The sequence below is a fragment of the Mustelus asterias genome, chromosome 12 (genome assembly GCF_964213995.1).
Source record: "Mustelus asterias chromosome 12, sMusAst1.hap1.1, whole genome shotgun sequence".
Classification (NCBI taxonomy): Eukaryota; Metazoa; Chordata; class Chondrichthyes; order Carcharhiniformes; family Triakidae; genus Mustelus; species Mustelus asterias.
In genome coordinates this window covers 81888437-81905066 of record NC_135812.1, presented here as the reverse complement: position 1 = coordinate 81905066, position 16630 = coordinate 81888437, and the positions used below count along the sequence as shown (strand labels likewise).

Genomic DNA, 16630 nt, shown 5'->3' with positions numbered 1-16630 from the left:
CTCAGAATTCAGGGTTTTAAAAGTTCAGAGCTGACGTGGGCGCACTTTGTAATACGAATTCTAAATGGGGAGCAGGGAAGGATCTTAAAAAGAGTTGAGAATGGGAAACTAGAAACTTGCAAGAGGAAAACAAGCCTGAGGGGAAAACGAGAGCGTCCAGGAAGCAAGTGCGCTGCTGGCAACTGGCAAACTCAGCAGGAGGGAGGTAGAACTAAGTTTTAAATATAACCTCAACAGCAGCATGTGAGAATCGTAGACACAGCAGAAAGATGTTGTTCAAACACCAAGCATGTACTTCACCTTGCAGACATGTTGTCCTTCAAGTACAGCTTGTTCTTCCTAGAAATCTATTATCTTTAAAGTCATAGGGGATGTGTAGCAGACATGTACAATTACTTCAATTGATAGCCTATTTCATCCATTCAATTAGTGAAGAGATGTCCATATGTTCTTTTGAATACAGATTGAATTACTCAGTTTAGTGCTGAGCAAATGTGTTCTTCATGTTTTACCAATGCAACAAACATCGACTTTGATTTGTGCCTGTTGTTTAGTGATCGAGCAATTTCACTAAAAACTCAAACCAGGACTTTGTATTTTTATATTAAAGCTCAAATCTAAGAAGTCCATATTGCGTACTTCAAAAGAAAGTCAGAATCTGGAAGCATTTTGCTGTTGGGCTCTTGTCTTTAAGGCTTTGCCCATAAGCGTTTAATTGTTTTTATTATCATACTTTCACTTTTTTTGTTATTCATTCATGGGGTGTGGGCAACGCTGGCTGAGGCAGCATTTATTGCCCATCCCTGAGGGCATTTAAGGATCAACCATGGGTCTGGAGTCACATGTTGGCCAGACCAGGTAAGGTCAGCGGATTTCCTTCCCTAAAGGACATTAGTGAACCAGATGGGTTTTTTCTGACAATCAACAATGGTTTTGTGGTTATCATTGGATTTTTAATTCCAGACTTTTATTGAATTCAAATTTCACCATCTGTCGTTGTGGGATTTTGAACCCAGCATTACTGTGGGTCTCTGGATTACTAGTCCAGTAACAATACCACTGCCTATGACCAACAGTGATATCGATGGAAAAATCATTACCACTTCCATCAGACATTCCTCTTATCTTAAAGCAGGTTTCAAAACTCAATTGTTATAAAAAAATAAGTTAGGCAGTTATCCACTAATATCAGCAACAGTAATTTGTAGGGGGCTTTGATTCTCCACTGTTATTAGCTGGTACAACTGAGAAATCCTTACAGTAAAATAGTTAGCAAATTTGAAAGTGCATAAAGACGTGCTGGTTAGGTGCATTGGCCATGCTAAATTCTCCCTCAGTGTACCTGAGGACAGGCGCTGGAACGAGGTGACTAGGGGATTTTCACAGTAATTTCATTGCAGTGTTAATGTAAGCATACTTGTGACACTAATAAATAAACTTTAAACTTTAAAATGTTATATTCAGTATCAAATGTCAAGTCATGGATTTTCAAAACCTACTCTATATGATTGCAATCTATGGTAGTAAGTCTGCTATTGATAAAAGCAAAATACTGCGGATGCTGGAATCTGAAACAAAAACAGAAAATGCTGGAAAATCTCAGCAGGTCTGACAGCATCTGTGAAGAGAGAATAGGGCCAATGTTTCGAGTCTGGATGACCCTTTGTCAGAGTCTGCTATTGAATTCTGTGTGTATTCCAGAGGAAAGGGAAGAAATGTGTGCAGCTTCATTCTGAGTTATCACTTTCTTGCAGTTATCCTTTTTGCTCTGACCATGGAAGTTCATCCAAAGCACTAAAAGATGTTCCGATCGTAATCTTAGAAAGAATGGAAAATCAAACACATTCCTCCACCTTCCAGAACGGCTGCAGTCTGTGTGGTTAAGATACTCCTACAGTGCTCTCAGGGAAGGAATTCCAGGATTTCAGCTGAGTGCTGGAGAAGGAACAGTGATTTTTCCAAGTAAAGATATGTATGCCTTGCAGGGAAACACGTTCAACTCTTCCGATGTGCCTACTGTCCTTAATCTTCTAGGTGATAGAGGTCACGGGTTTGTGGAGAAGCCCTGGCGAGTTGCTGCAGAGCATCTTTTATATGGTATACAACCCTGTGGTCATGGCACCTCATTGTTCGAATGAGTGAATGTTGATGGTGAGGTATGAGGTGTCAATCAAGCAGGCTGCTTTGTCCTAGATGGTGTCAAGCTTCTTGAATGTTGCTGGAACTGCACTCATCTTGGCAAATTGAAATTATTCCACCGCACTTCTGACTCATGCCTTGAAAATGGTGTTAAGGCACTGGGGAGTCAGGAGGTAAGTTACTTGCCATAGAATACTCGAACGAGCACTCAGATTCTGTATGGATCAGCTGGCGGGGATATTCGCACACATCTTTAACCTCTCTTTACTCTGATCTGAGGCCCTACCTGCTTCAAGAAGACAACTTTCATCCCTGTACCAAAGAAAAGCTAGTCAGCATGCCTTAATAATTACCGTCCGGTGGCTCTAATATCTATCATCATGAAGTGCTTTGTTAGTCATGGCACACATCAACTCCAGTCTCTCAGATTGTTCAGACCCACTACAGTTTGCCTATTGCAACAGGTCCACAGCAGATGCCATTTCCCTGACCGTACACTCAACCCTGGAAACCTGGACAACAAGGATACTTATGTCAGACTCCTTTTTATTGACTACAGCTCAGCCTTCAACACCATTATCCCAACAAAACTCATTTTCAAACTTCATGGCCTAGGCCTTGGATCCTCCCTCTGCTACTGGATCCTAGACTTGTGAACCCACAGACTGCAATCAGTAAGGATAGACAACGGTACCTCCTCCACGATTATCCTCAACACCAGTGCCCCACAAGGCTGGGCCCTCAGCCCCTTACTGTACTCCTTATACACTTATGACTGTGTGGCCAAATTCCGCTCCAACTTCATTTTCAAGTTTGCTGATGACACTACTGTAGTGGGTCAGATCTCAAACAATGATGAGACGGAGTACAGGAAAGAGATAGAGAATCTGGTGAAATGGTGCGATCACAATAATCTCTCCCTCAATGTCAGTAAAACAAAGGAGATAGTCATCAACTTCAGGAAACGTAGTGGAGGACATGCCCTTGTCTACATCAAAGGTGATGAAGTGGAAATGGTCGAGAACTTCAGTTCCTAGGTGTTCAGGTCACCAACAATCTGTCCTGGCCCCTCCACACCGCTGCTATAGTTAAGAAAGCCCACCAACGCCTATAGTTGCTCAGAAGGCTAGGGAAATTCAACATATCCACTATGATTCTCATCAATTTTTACAGATGCACCATAGAAAGCATCTTTTCCAGATGCATCACGAGATGCATCCTGATCAGAGATGGTTCCTGCTCTGGCCAAGGCTGCAAGGAACTACAAAGAGTTATGAACAAAGCCCAGTCTATCACGCAAATCAGCCTCCCATCCATTGACTCCATCTACACTTCCTGCTGCCTTGGGAAAGCAGACAGCATAATCAAGGACGTCGCGCATCCTAGACATACCCTTCCACCTTCCTCCATTGGGAAAATGATACAAAATTTGGAAAACATGTATCAACCGACTCAAGAACAGCTTCTTCCCTGCTGCCATCAGACTTTTGAATGGACCTATCATATATTAAGCTGATCTTTCCCTTTACCCTATTTATAACTGCAAGACTATATTCTGCACCCTATCCTTTTCTTCTCCCCAATGTACTCTATGAATGGTGTGTTTTGTCTGATTAGCTCACAACAAACAATACTTTTCACTGTATCCCAATACACGTGACAATAATAAATCAATCAATCAATCAATCAATATCAAGCCTCTGCCTTCTTTTAGCTGGAGTACGCATACGGCTGGCCCAGTTAAGCTACTGATCAATGGTCTCTCTCAGGGTGTTAATAGTGAGGGACTCAGCAATGGCAATACCATCAATTGTCAAGTGGATGTGCTTAGACTCTCTTGTTGGTGATAAGTGTTCCTGCTGTGCACTTATCTTTACCAGGAGTACTAAATTGAAGAGATTACCCTTAGTTTCTTGCTGGGATTGAAAGAATCACTAACATCACAAGTTGACTGACATGCTCTGAATGTAAATTAATAATCAGACGACAAAAAGTTGCTCATTCCATTGACAGCAAGTCCAGGGCTGTAGTTGTCAGGCCATGACTTTGTAGCCCCATTCTGAATGATCATGATGTTTACTTATTGATACTCCTCCATCGTCAATTTCCAGCTATAATCTTATCACCATTTTAGATTTCCCTTCTGGAAATTGCATTTATCTTTCTTTCAGCCTATCCCTATCGTTTCTACAATTAAGGCTGATAGATTTTCAGAACTTTCAGCTGTATTTTAGGTAGGTACTGACCAAACTAAACAGAAATCCTATCCACAGGGATACATCATATCACTTCAACATTCACAAGACATAGAAACATAGAAGATAGAAGCAGGAGGAGGCCATTTGGCCCTTTGAGCCTGCTCCGCCATTCATCACGATCATAGCTGATCGACCAAATCAATAGCCTAATCCTGCCTTCTCCTCATAACCTTTGGTTCCATTCGCCCCACATGCTATATCTAGGTGCCTACAGTCAATGTTGTGGCATCAACTACTTCCTGAGGTAATGAAGTCCACAGGCTCACCACTCTTTGGGTGAAGAAATGTCTCCTCATCTTCGTCCTAAATGGTTTACCCCGAATCCTCAGACTGTGACCCCTGGTTCTGGACTCCCCCCGCCATTGGGAATATCCTCCCTGCATCTACCCTGTCTAGTCCTGTTAGAATTTTATAAGTCTCTATTAGATCCCCCCTCATTTGTCTGAACTCGAGTGAAAACAATCCTAACCTAGTCAATCTCTCCTCACACATCAGTCCCACCATCCCTGGAATCAGCCTGGTAAACCTTTGCTCGAAACTAGTTATTTTGAAATCAGTGTTCAACATTCCCTCATCACCACTTTAAGATCCATGTTACTCATTTTACTTATTTTGGTGTAGTATTATCCCTGAACTGAAAACAGCATTAAAAAGGTATCAGTGATATTTTATACATTCCCCATCACACATTGAGATGGTTTAAAAATGGTGTAATGCACCAACATTCTTAGAAACTCAGCATTTTTCTATCTTGTAAAATGAAAAGTCTTGTTCACCAACTAAAATTGTGAAGCCGTTCTTAGCCAAATGTGATCAACAGTGAAAGAAATGAATCATAATCAAGATCAAACCACTGCTCCAGATTTCCTTTGTTCATGTATCACAAACTCAGTGGCTTCATGCACGTGCGTATACGAATGGTTAGATATTAAACTGTCATCGACGTACAAGTTACATTAGCAAAATCAAAATTCATTAGGTCAAATGTGTTTTATCTTGTTGATTTTCAATTGCACTTGAAAATCAACAAGATTTTACATTTTCCAAGCCAACGTTCTGGACAATTTCAACTCCGACTTACTTGTACTTTTTGAAAGACAGACCCATGTTTTGCTTCATTTGTTGAAGTCCATGATAATCCGTGTAAATGATGTCAAAGGGCAAAGATGCAGTCAGAGGACAACTTCCCCTCCCAGGAGGTACACCTAGGAAACTAATCAACAGCGACAATAAATATATAGAAGCGGCATGTACATTTATCAGTGCACACTTTAACACAGATTGAAAAAAATAAAACCTAATGAGGGAATAGTTGTATTAGGCGAGTAATTGGGCTGGTTTTGGGAGCAGCTCCTTTATAAAACACAGAAAATCAGAGCAGGAGTAGGTCATTCGATCCTTCGAACCTGCTCCAACATTCAATATGATCATGGTTGATCCTCTATCTCAATGCGTTACAATCCCTTTCTTCCCATACCTTGACGCCATTTAGTGTCCAGAAATCTGTCTATGTTCTTAAATATAATCAGTGGCTTAACCTTCTCTGGTAGAGAATTCCACAAATTCACCACCATCTGAGCAAAGAAATTTCTCTGCATCTCAGTCCTTCATGGCCTACCATGTATCTTCAAACTGTGACCCATTGTTCTAGACCCCCCCTCTCCAGGGGGAACACCATCTCTATCCAATCCTGTCAGAATTTAGAACATATAGATCTAGTCAACTGAATTTCTCCTCATATGGCAATCCTGCCATCCCAGCAATCAGTCTGGTGAACCTTGGCTGCACTCCCTTTATGACAAGTATATTCTTTCTTAGGTAGGGAGACCAAAACTGCATACTACTCCAAGTGTGGTCTCCCCAAGGGCCTGTGCGGATTGCAGTGTGACATCCTTGCTCCTGTACTCAAATCCTCTTGCAAGGAAGGCCAACGTACCATCTGCCTTCCCAATTGCTTGCTGCACCTGCATGTTTGCTTTCAGCGACTGGTGTATAACGCCACCCCTTGTACATTAGCATTTCTCAATTTGTCACCATTTAAATAATACTCTGTCATTCTGTTTTTCCTACCAAAGTAGGTAACCTCACATTTACCCACATCACACTGCATGTGCCTTGTATTTGCCCACTCACTCAACTCGTCTAAATTGTCTTGAAGCCTCTTATCGTCCTCCTCACCACTCACATTCCCATGAGGCATGGTGCTCCTAGCTTAGGTTGAAGAAAAAGGAAAGCACCCAGTGAGGGTGGTACGTATGAGAAGTGAGCTGCCGGAGGAAGTGGTTGAGGCAGGGACATTGATAACATTTAAAAGGCATTTGGAATTATACATGGATAGAAAAGGTTTAGAAGGATATGGGCCAAATGCAGTCAAATGGGGTTAGCTTAGATGAGCATTTTGGTCGGTATGGACCAGTTTGGGCTGAAAGGCCTGTCTCCGTACTGTGGATTCTATGATTCTATGAAAGCTCCTGGAAAAGCTTGAGTGGACAAGGTACCCTGCTGACACCCTTCTCCCCATCCACCTCCTCCCTCTGCAAGCAGCTTCTCCCTCTTCTGCTTCTGCTCCATCTCCTTCTCAATCCAACTATCACAATTATGACTGGGAGCAAACAGAACCTATGACATTGAAACAAAAACCTTCTTGACGTGAAGGGGAAGGTAATGGAGTAGTGGTAATGTCACTTGGACTGGTAATGGAGGCGAATGCTCTGGGGATATGGGTTCAAACCCCAGCATGGCAGTTTGGGGAATTTGAGTTAAATTAATAAATCTGGAATTATAAACCTAGTCTCAGTAATGGTGACTATGGCAACTATCATCTGTTTTAAAACCCATCCTGGATCACTAATATCCTTTAAGAGAGGAAATCTGTCAGCTGGCCTAAAGGTGACTCTGAAATGGCCTGGCAAGCACCTCACCATGCCCACTCTGCAAATTTCTGGCACATTCTCATAATGCCCTCATCATAATGGCGTTCAGCATAGTCATACCAGACGTACGCATGCATGGTGGAAATTACATTTCAGTACCAAATTGACACCTATAGTGACAACCTTTGGGTGCTACGGAGCCCGATTCCTCAGTCAATGTATATCTGAAAAACAGGAAATAAAACTAGCTTTCTGAAGCACAAACAGTGTTGAATATCCACAACGTGGAGTGGGTAATTTTCGTCATACCTGGTGCAAATCGCGCCAATCTCAGAAAATAGCTTGCGAACCTAAAAATTGGCTTTGTGTCCGGCGTCAAACGGTTTGCAATCGTCCCTATCCCTTTCTAATGGCGCAAACTGGATCGCACCCAGAACGGGCACCAAGCCGATTAGCATATTTAAAGTAGCATTTAAATATGCTTAGCCTGTTCACTCCTGGATTCTTCCAGCTCCCAGGACCTTCCGACCTTTGAGCGTGGTGAGAATCACCACAGGTGTCCACTAGCGGAGATCAGTCGTGATATCCACACCAGGGGGACTCGGGGCCATTGAAGCCCCTGGTGGTTGGGGATATGGCTGCACAGTGCCCACCTGGCATCCTGACATTGCCCACCTGGGGGCAGTGCCAAGGGAGGGGTGGGGCCTGAGTGAGGGCTATGACAGGGTGCCTCTGATGTGGTGGTCATGACGGGGGTGCTATGCAGAAGGGCGGCTATTTGAGGGGGGGCCTTTGCACAGAGTGCTTGGCAGGTGGGGCTATAAAGGAAGGTTTTGAAGAGGGGCTATGCAGGGGGATTGTGCAGAAGGGGGTCGTGCAGAGGTGGTTGTGCAGGGGGGTTTGTGAAGGAGTTAAGAATGAGCGGGACATATCAGGGGTCATGAAGGGGGTCATGTCAGCGGCTATGAGGGGGACTCATTAGGAGAGCCCCAATGCCCCGATGCTGCCAACCCCTGTTAAGGAGGGGGTGGGGAAACATGGCGCCAATAATGGGGGGATCCCAATGTCCGTAAGGGGAGGGAGAGGGTCTCTCAGAACACTGAGAGATTGTGGCGTCCTTTCAAAATGATGGCCAAGTGCTTCACAGCTGGACTCACCGGTGTGTTTAGGCCCTCCCTCGAACTGGCATGCAACTCTACGCTCCCCTAAAAGATGACTGGAGTAGGACGATTGTGATCCCAGACTGCGCGGTCATTTAGGTTTTCTCACTGTTATGACGAAATTCTCACCATGGGAATTGGAGCGGGTGCGAGAGAAATTTTGGCAGTGCGTTGAGTTCGGGAGGGAGTTTCTGGTCTTAGGGTGTGTGCAGCGTGAATCCCACCCCTAGATTTTTTTGGGGAAAATCACGGCCATGTTCTCAATCCCATCCTGCACAAAGCTCCTGCAGGAACATTATATCAATGAATCATGCAAGCAGAATTCTCACCAACGTGGACGCAAGTTGTTAGAAACGGCATTGATTGTTCTTTAGCAAGTAACCTAATCAAGTGAGATTGATTGGACAATAATGAATCTTGATTGACAGAAAATTAAGCATGCAGTCAACCTGTGCCTGGGAAGCAGTAATAGATCTTGCTGGATTGAGATTACTGAATAAGGGAGACACACAGCCAATGCTGTCTGTTCCTCGTTTCATTTCATGAACTCCCTCCCTAACAGCAATGTGAGAATACCTTATCACAGCCTTCTCAAAGCCAAATAGGGATGGGAAACAAATGATTTGATTTGATTTGATTTATTGTCAACTGTATCAGTATAGAGTGAAAAGTATTGTTTCTTGCATGCTCACAGACAAAGCATACCGTTCATAGAGAAGGAAAGGAGAGAGTGCAGAATATAGTGTTACAGTCATAGCTAGGGTGGAGAGAAAGATCAACTTAATGCAAGGTAGGTCCATTCAAAAGTCTGATGGCAGCAGGGAAGAAGCTGTTCTTGAGTCGGTTGGTACGTGACCTCAGAATTTTGTATCTTTTTCCCGATGGAAAAAGGTGGAAGAGAGTATGTCCGGGTTGCGTGGAGTCCTTAATTATGCTAGCTGCTTTTCTGAGGCAGGAGGAAGTGTAGACAGAGTCAATGGATGGGAGGTTGGTTTGCGTGAGGGACTGGGCTTCATTCACGACCTTTTGTAGTTTCTTGTGGTCTTGGACAGAGCAGGAGCCATACCAAGCTGTGATACAACCAGAAAAAATGCTTTCTATAGTGCATCTGTAAACGTTAGTGAGAGTCATAGCGGAATTGCCAAATTTCCTTTGTCTTCTGAGAAAGTAGAGGCGGTGGTGGGCTTTCTTAACTAAATGCTGGCCATGCCAGCAATGTCCACCTCCATTGAAGTATATTTCAACTTTTGTTTGTGGATATTTATTGCTAAGAATAATACATTAGGCTAGGGCTGCAAGTGCATCAGTACAAAGCCCAGAGTAAACTGGTGAAAAAATATATAACAAAAGAAATGACCTGAATGTATAATAGAATGCATAAAGTAATGTACAGAACACAGTCAGAGCACAGAACTTATCCCTTGCAAAATATCTAGATTGGAAATGATCATTTTATAAAAATTGATTCTTGGGACATAGGTGTTGCTGACAAAGCTGAATTCAGCCCTCATCCCATACTTCCCTGAGAATGTGGTGGTAGACTTTTTTGTTGAACTGCTCAAATGGCTTGATACAACTGATTGACTTGCATGGCTGTTTCAACAACTAAATGTCAATCACATTGGTTTGGGACTGCAGTTACATATAGGCCATGCAGGGTAAGGACAACAGGTTCCCTTCTCTAAGGAACATTTGCGAACCAGTTGAGTGTTTACGACAATCCAACAGCTGCATGGGACCATTACAAAGGGCAGAACCAAACATATCCCAGAATCAAGATAATAAAAGGTCAGACGTGGGGATGTTCACTGAGGTTCAGCACTGTTCGCCACTCCTTAGTTACTGAGGCTATCCACATGCTGCATGAACAGGACAATATTCAACATTGGGCTAATAAGCGGTAAGTAACATTTTTGCCATAAACCTGTCAGGCAATGGTCATCTCCAACAAGAGGGAATCTAACCATCTCCTTTTGACATTCAATGGCAGGAGCACTGCTGAATTCCTCAATATCAACTTCCTGCTGGTTATCATTGATCAGAAGCTGAATTGGACTATCTATTTAAATACTGTGGCTTCAAGAGAAGATCAGAGGCTGAGAATTCTGCAGTGAGCAATTTGACTCCCCAAAGCCTGTCCACCATCTACAAGGCAGAAGTCAGGAATGTGATGGAATACTCTCCCTTTGCCTGATGAGTTCAGCTCCAACAACACTCAAGAAGTTTGATACCATTAAGGGCAAAGTAGCCTGCTTGATTGGCATCCAATTTACTCCCTTCAATGCCAATGCACAGTGGAGCAGTGAGTACAATCTACAAGATGTACTGTAGCACACTCCAAACTTCTCTGACAACACCTTCCAAACCCATCATTTATCCCACCTAGAAGGACAAGGCCAGCGAATGCATGCGAACACCACCACCTGCAAATTCCCTTCTAATCCACTTACCATCCTGACTTGGGACTGTATTACAGTTCCTTCAATGTCACTGGGTCAAAATCTTGGAACTCGCTCCTTAACAGCACTGTGGGTGTACTTACACCACATGGACTGCATCGGTTCAAGAAGATGGCTCACCACACCCTTCTCAAGGGCAATTAGGGATAGGCAACAAATACTGGCCTAACTAATGAAGCCCACATCCCATGAAAGAAAACATTTCATAAAAGCTGATATTTTTATTATCTTGATTCTGGGATATGTTTGGTTCTGCCCTTCATAATAGTCCCATGCAGCTGTTGGATTGTCGTAAACACTCAACTGGTTCACTAGTGTTCCTTAAAGAAGGGAACCTGTTGCCCTTATCCAGCATGGCCTACATGTAACTGCACTCCCAAACCAATGTGATTGACATTTAGTTGTTCTCTGAAGCAGTCAAGAAAGTCAATCAGTTATATCAAGCCAGTCAAGCAGCTCAACTATGCCTCATGGATGGCCAGTTTTGAGTTGCCAGTTCTGTTCGAAATCTATCCCATTTGGCATGGTGATGGTACCACACAACACAATGGAAGGCATCCTCAATGTGAAGTCCGCACAAAGACTGTGTGGTGATCACTCCTACAAATACTGTCTCGGATAGATTAACCTGCAGCATGTAGATTGATGATGATGAGGCTAAGTAGGATTTTCCCCTCTTATTGTTTCCCTCACCACCTGCCGCAGACCCTATCTAGCAGTTATAGTCTTTTGGACTTGTGCAGCTTGGCCCATACTGTGGTGTTATCGAGCCACTCTTGGTGATAGATTTTGAAGGCCCTACCCAGGGTGCATTCTGTGTCTTTGCCGCCCCAAGCATCTTCTTCCAAATGGGGGAATACTGATTCATCAGCTGAGGGGTGGGGGGGGGGGGGGGGGGGTGTTGTTGGGTGTGTTGAATGGTAATCAGCAAGAGGTTTTCTTGCCCAAGTTTGATCTCATGCCATGAGACTTCATGGGGCCTGGAGTCAATGTTGAAGACTCCTGAGGTAACTCCCTCCCGACTGTATGCAACAGACCCCGGAATGGTGGGGTTGGTGTTTGGGACACCAATGACAATGTTCTGTCATTGCAGATATTTCTTAAATTTCATTTTATAATTTGAAGATTAGAAATTTATATATCACAACCATAACAAGTTAAAATAGAAAGAAAAATGGATACAGTTAATTCTATATAAACTATAGGTTTGATTCAAAAATGGAATTTCAATGAATCAAGTCTCGTCCAATTCAATTTCATGACATGATTCTCTAATTCAATTCTAACTCTTAAAGGGAGTATTGTTTAGGAGAGGAAATATTTAAAGTAAAATAATCCCACAACAGAGACTATTTGAATAAAAGAGTGATATGTAAACACCAGTGTCTTTTAGCTGGTTAAAACAGTGCACAGCTAAGCCACACAAGCCAGAAAGACTTCAGGTTCGATTCCCAGTCTATTTGTAATTAGCTCACCTCAGGGCGAAGGCAGGAGCACAATTGACCTCAGTGCCCCTAATACTGGCCAGCTTCTCATTCTCGATTGCTGAAACAGTGACCTGTGCTGGAGGTTTGGGGAGGTTGAACTAAGTGCACAGACAGGATGGGGTTTGGTTTGGAGGGGGATTCCTATTGTGGTCAAAATGCTGTCTCGGCAAGGGAATTACAATGCCAAACGGTGAAGCCACATCCCTCTCTAGTAGTGGGCGGCACGGTAGCACAGTGGTTAGCACTGCTGCTTCACAGCTCCAGGGACCTGGGTTCGATTCCCGGCTTGGGTCACTGTCTGTGTGGAGTTTGCACATTCTCCTCGTGTCTGCGTGGGTTTCCTCCGGGTGCTCCGGTTTCCTCCCACAGTCCAAAGATGTGCGGGTTAGGTTGATTGGCCGTGCTAAAATTGCCCCTTAGTGTCTTGAGATGGGTAGGTTAGAGGGATTAGCGGGTAAATGTGTAGGGATATGGGGGTAGGGCCTGGGTGGGATTGTGGTCGGTGTAGACTCGATGGGCCGAATGGCCTCTTTCTGCGCTGTAGGGTTTCTATGATTTCTTCCAAAATAGCCTTGGTGAGAGCCACCAGAAAGGGGCTTCAGACAAAACAAACACAGCTTGGAGGAGGTGGCCACAGAGTCAAAGTAACACCTTTCTGTTCAGAAAGATAGGCTCTTCTATGTTTAACATTTTGTCAAGTGTTTTCTGTAGGTTTAACTGTTTCACGAATAACTAAATAAGCTGGATCTGTGAGCTGGCTGTTTTTAATCAGATGCTGACAGGGATTTGAATCCAAGCTTCACCAAGGATCACATTTCCTACTCGCACGTTCCTCAAGACATATTGATTTCTGAGAACATTTTGCACCTTTGTTCAATATTCACACAGTGGACAGAAGATTTTTCCATGTTTCTCAATATCTTAGTGCTTATTAGGTAGGACACACAACATTGTCAAGATTACGGACAGTGGAACATCACCACCTAGTGGCTCATGTCAAAATGATTCAATATTGCACTTGTTACTTTCAGAACTATTATTCAGCACTGGAACTGGAACCCAATGCCACCTTGGTGTCCATATAAGTACAATGGTTAAAGTCAGGACAAACCATACTGGAGCAGGAAATTAAAAAGATATGTAAATGTAATCTAAAGATGTTGACTAAAGTTTTTCATCTCTGAAATTTGTTCTATGGGTATCAGCCCAATCTTATTTATTCTCCAGGCACACAGATGGGAGTCTCTTTGCCTTTTTCCTGTTGTTCCTTTATTAGTCAATTGTTTTCCCCTTTTCTTGTTTTTCTGGCTATGTGGACTACTTAATGACATTTTTTTCCAGGAAAAAGGATTAATTTCAGTTAAATTAAAGATTTCTCCACTTCAAATGGCCACTTGCCCTAAGTGTAAGTGTTGTCAGGTGATTTGACTATATAAGGCATTCTGGGTGACAGTCCTTGCTGAATGTTCACACATATGACTCAATTTCTGGTCCCTTTCTTGGGCGGCAGGGTGGCACAGTGGTTAGCACTGCTGCCTCACAGCACCAGAGACACTGGTTCAATTCCGGCCTCGGGTCACTGTCTGTGTGGAGTTTTCACATTCTCCCAGTGTCTGCATGGGTTTCTTCTGGGTGCTCCGGTTTCCTCCCACACTCCAAAGATGTGTGTGTTAGGTTGATTGGCCACACTAAATTGACCCGAGTTTCAAGGGATTAGCAGGGTAAATATGTGGGATTATGGGAATAGGGCCTGGGTGGGATTGTGGTCGGTGCAGCCTCGATGGGCCGAATGGCCTCCAGCTGCACTGTAGGGATTCTATGAATATACATGACCAGTAGCTGTGAATAGTGATCAGGCATCAGAACTCCAGCGTTCTCCTCATTAGTCAAAAGGTGCTGAAGTCAGTTTTTGTGTCACTATTTTGACATCAGAAATCTCATTACAGAATCATAAAATAACACAGCAATGGCCATTCAGCCCATCGAGTCTACACCAACTCTTTCAACTCTGTTAGTCCTACTCTCCTGCTTTCCTCCCATCTCCCTGCAACTCTTTCTCCTTCAAATTCTAAGCCAAATGTTTGTGAATGCTATCATTGAATCTGTATCCATCCCCCTATCAATCAATGCATTCCAAATCCTAACAAGCCATCACCCAAAAAGGTTTTCCTCCTCTTGACTTTGGTTCTTTTGCCATTTACCTTTAGTCTGTGTCCTATGGTTATCGACCCCTTAATCATTGGGAACCTTTTCTTGTTATTTACTCTGTCTAAACTTTTCATGATTTTAAACACATTTATGAAATCTCCTTTTGGCTTTCTCAGCTCTGAGGAAGATGATCTCGGCTTTGCCTGTCTATCCACATAACTGTCATCTCTAATTCCTGGTTAATCTCTTGTGTACCCTCTCCAAAGCCTTCTTGTCCTTCCCTAGTACAGATTGGGGATCAAAAATAAGTAACTCCTTGCTCTGCAGTACCAAAGGATGAAGTTTTCTAATCTGTGGAACATTACTAACTGAGGGCAACCCAAAACAAATGGCTGCAATGTGCCTCCGCAAGGAATCCCTTGGTATGCCTGACTGAGGTTGTCAATGTGAAGTGCTCAAACAACGGGGTGGAATTTTACAGTCCTGTCGCAGTGGGGATTGGATCGTGAAATGCGGCGAGCTACTCAAAAGTCCAGTGACCTCGGCAGGACCGGAAAATCCCGCCACTGGAAAACTCCAGTCCACGTCTCTGAACTTCTCAGTTCTTTCCACACATGCAGATCGGATTGCTGCAGCATCAATATTGTAGCTGGCACAGAAATATACATCTATTGCTGCACTTAGGTCTTTAGTGTAGTGTCTATAATTCAAGTTTCTACACAAACATTCATAACATTTGGGAGTGTGACACTTTCTGGTGCAAGGGATTAAATCTTCAAGCAGCTGTTCCTATGTATTTGCAGATGTACCAGGTCATTGCTCAGATAAATCACAGGATAGGCTGCTGATAGTCACAGAAGTGTTATGTCAAGAAATGCAGTATATACTATTGTTGACAGGGCAAGTAATTGTTTGCATGATATATGCTTATTGGTTTAACGCAAGTGGCGATGTAGGAAGCCATGTTTGTTAATATCTGTGCTCTTTAAACTTTCAGTAGCTCAATATTTTGAATCTATTTACATAAAAACATACGATTTAGGAGCATGAGTGAGTCATTTGGCCCTTCGAGTCTGCTCGACCATTGATTTCGTTGATCTGATTGTGGCCTCAACTCCACTTTCCAGATGACCCCAATACCCTTTGATTCCCTTGATAATTAAGAATCTATCTAACTCAACCTTAAAAAATATTCAATGACTCTGCCTCCACCTGGGCAAAGAGAATTCATGATGTGCAGATGCCGGCATTCGACTGGCAAGCAGTCTCACAACACTAGGTTAAAGTCCAACAGGTTTATTTGGTAGCACAAGCTTTCGGAGCGCTGCTCCTTCATCAGGTGAGCGAGAAGCTGTGTTCACAAACAGGGCATACATAGATACAGACACAATTTACAAGATGGAATGCAAGTCTTTACAGGTAATCAAGTCTTACAGGTACAGACAATGTGAGTGGAGAGAGGGTTAAGTTCAGGCTAAAGAGATGTGTATTGTCTCCAGCCGGGACAGTTAGTGAGATTTTGCAAGCCCAGACAAGTCGTGGGGTTTACAGATAGTGTGACATGAACCCAAGATCCTGGTTGAGGCCGTCCTCATGTGTGCAGAACTTGGCTATCAGTTTTTGCTCGGCGATTCTGCTTTGTCGTGTGTCTTGAAGGCCACCTTGGAGAACGCTTACCCGAAGATCAGAGGCTGAATGCCCGTGACTGCTGAAGAGTGCCCCGACAGGAAGAGAACACTCCTGCCTGATGATTGTCGAGCAGTGTTCATTCATCCGTTGTCGTAGCGTCTACATGGTCTCGCCAATGTACCATGCCTTGGGACATCCTTTCCTGAACGTATCAGGTAGACAACGTTGGCCGAATCGCAAGAGTATGTACCGTGTACCTGGTGGATGGTGTTCTCACGTGAGATGATGGCATCCGTGTCGATGATCCAGCACGTCTTGCAGAGGTTGCTGTGGCAGGGTTGTGTGGTATTGTGGTCACTGTTCTCCTGAAGGCTGGTAGTTTGCTGCGGACAATGGTTTGTTTGAGGTTGTGCAGTTGTTTGAAGGCAAGAAGTCGGGGTGTGGGGATGGCCTTGCTGAGATATTCGTCTTCATCGA

The 16630-nt window shown here is 43.6% G+C and overlaps 1 protein-coding gene across 1 annotated transcript in view; it reads right to left on the bottom strand.

The window, feature by feature from the left end:
* Positions 1-16630, bottom strand: part of mgat5b (alpha-1,6-mannosylglycoprotein 6-beta-N-acetylglucosaminyltransferase B) — a 911118-nt gene that overhangs the window by 197578 nt on the left and 696910 nt on the right. The window contains 1 exon segment of the mRNA XM_078225993.1: positions 5479-5610. Within this exon segment, the coding sequence (XP_078082119.1) occupies positions 5479-5610 (132 nt within the window).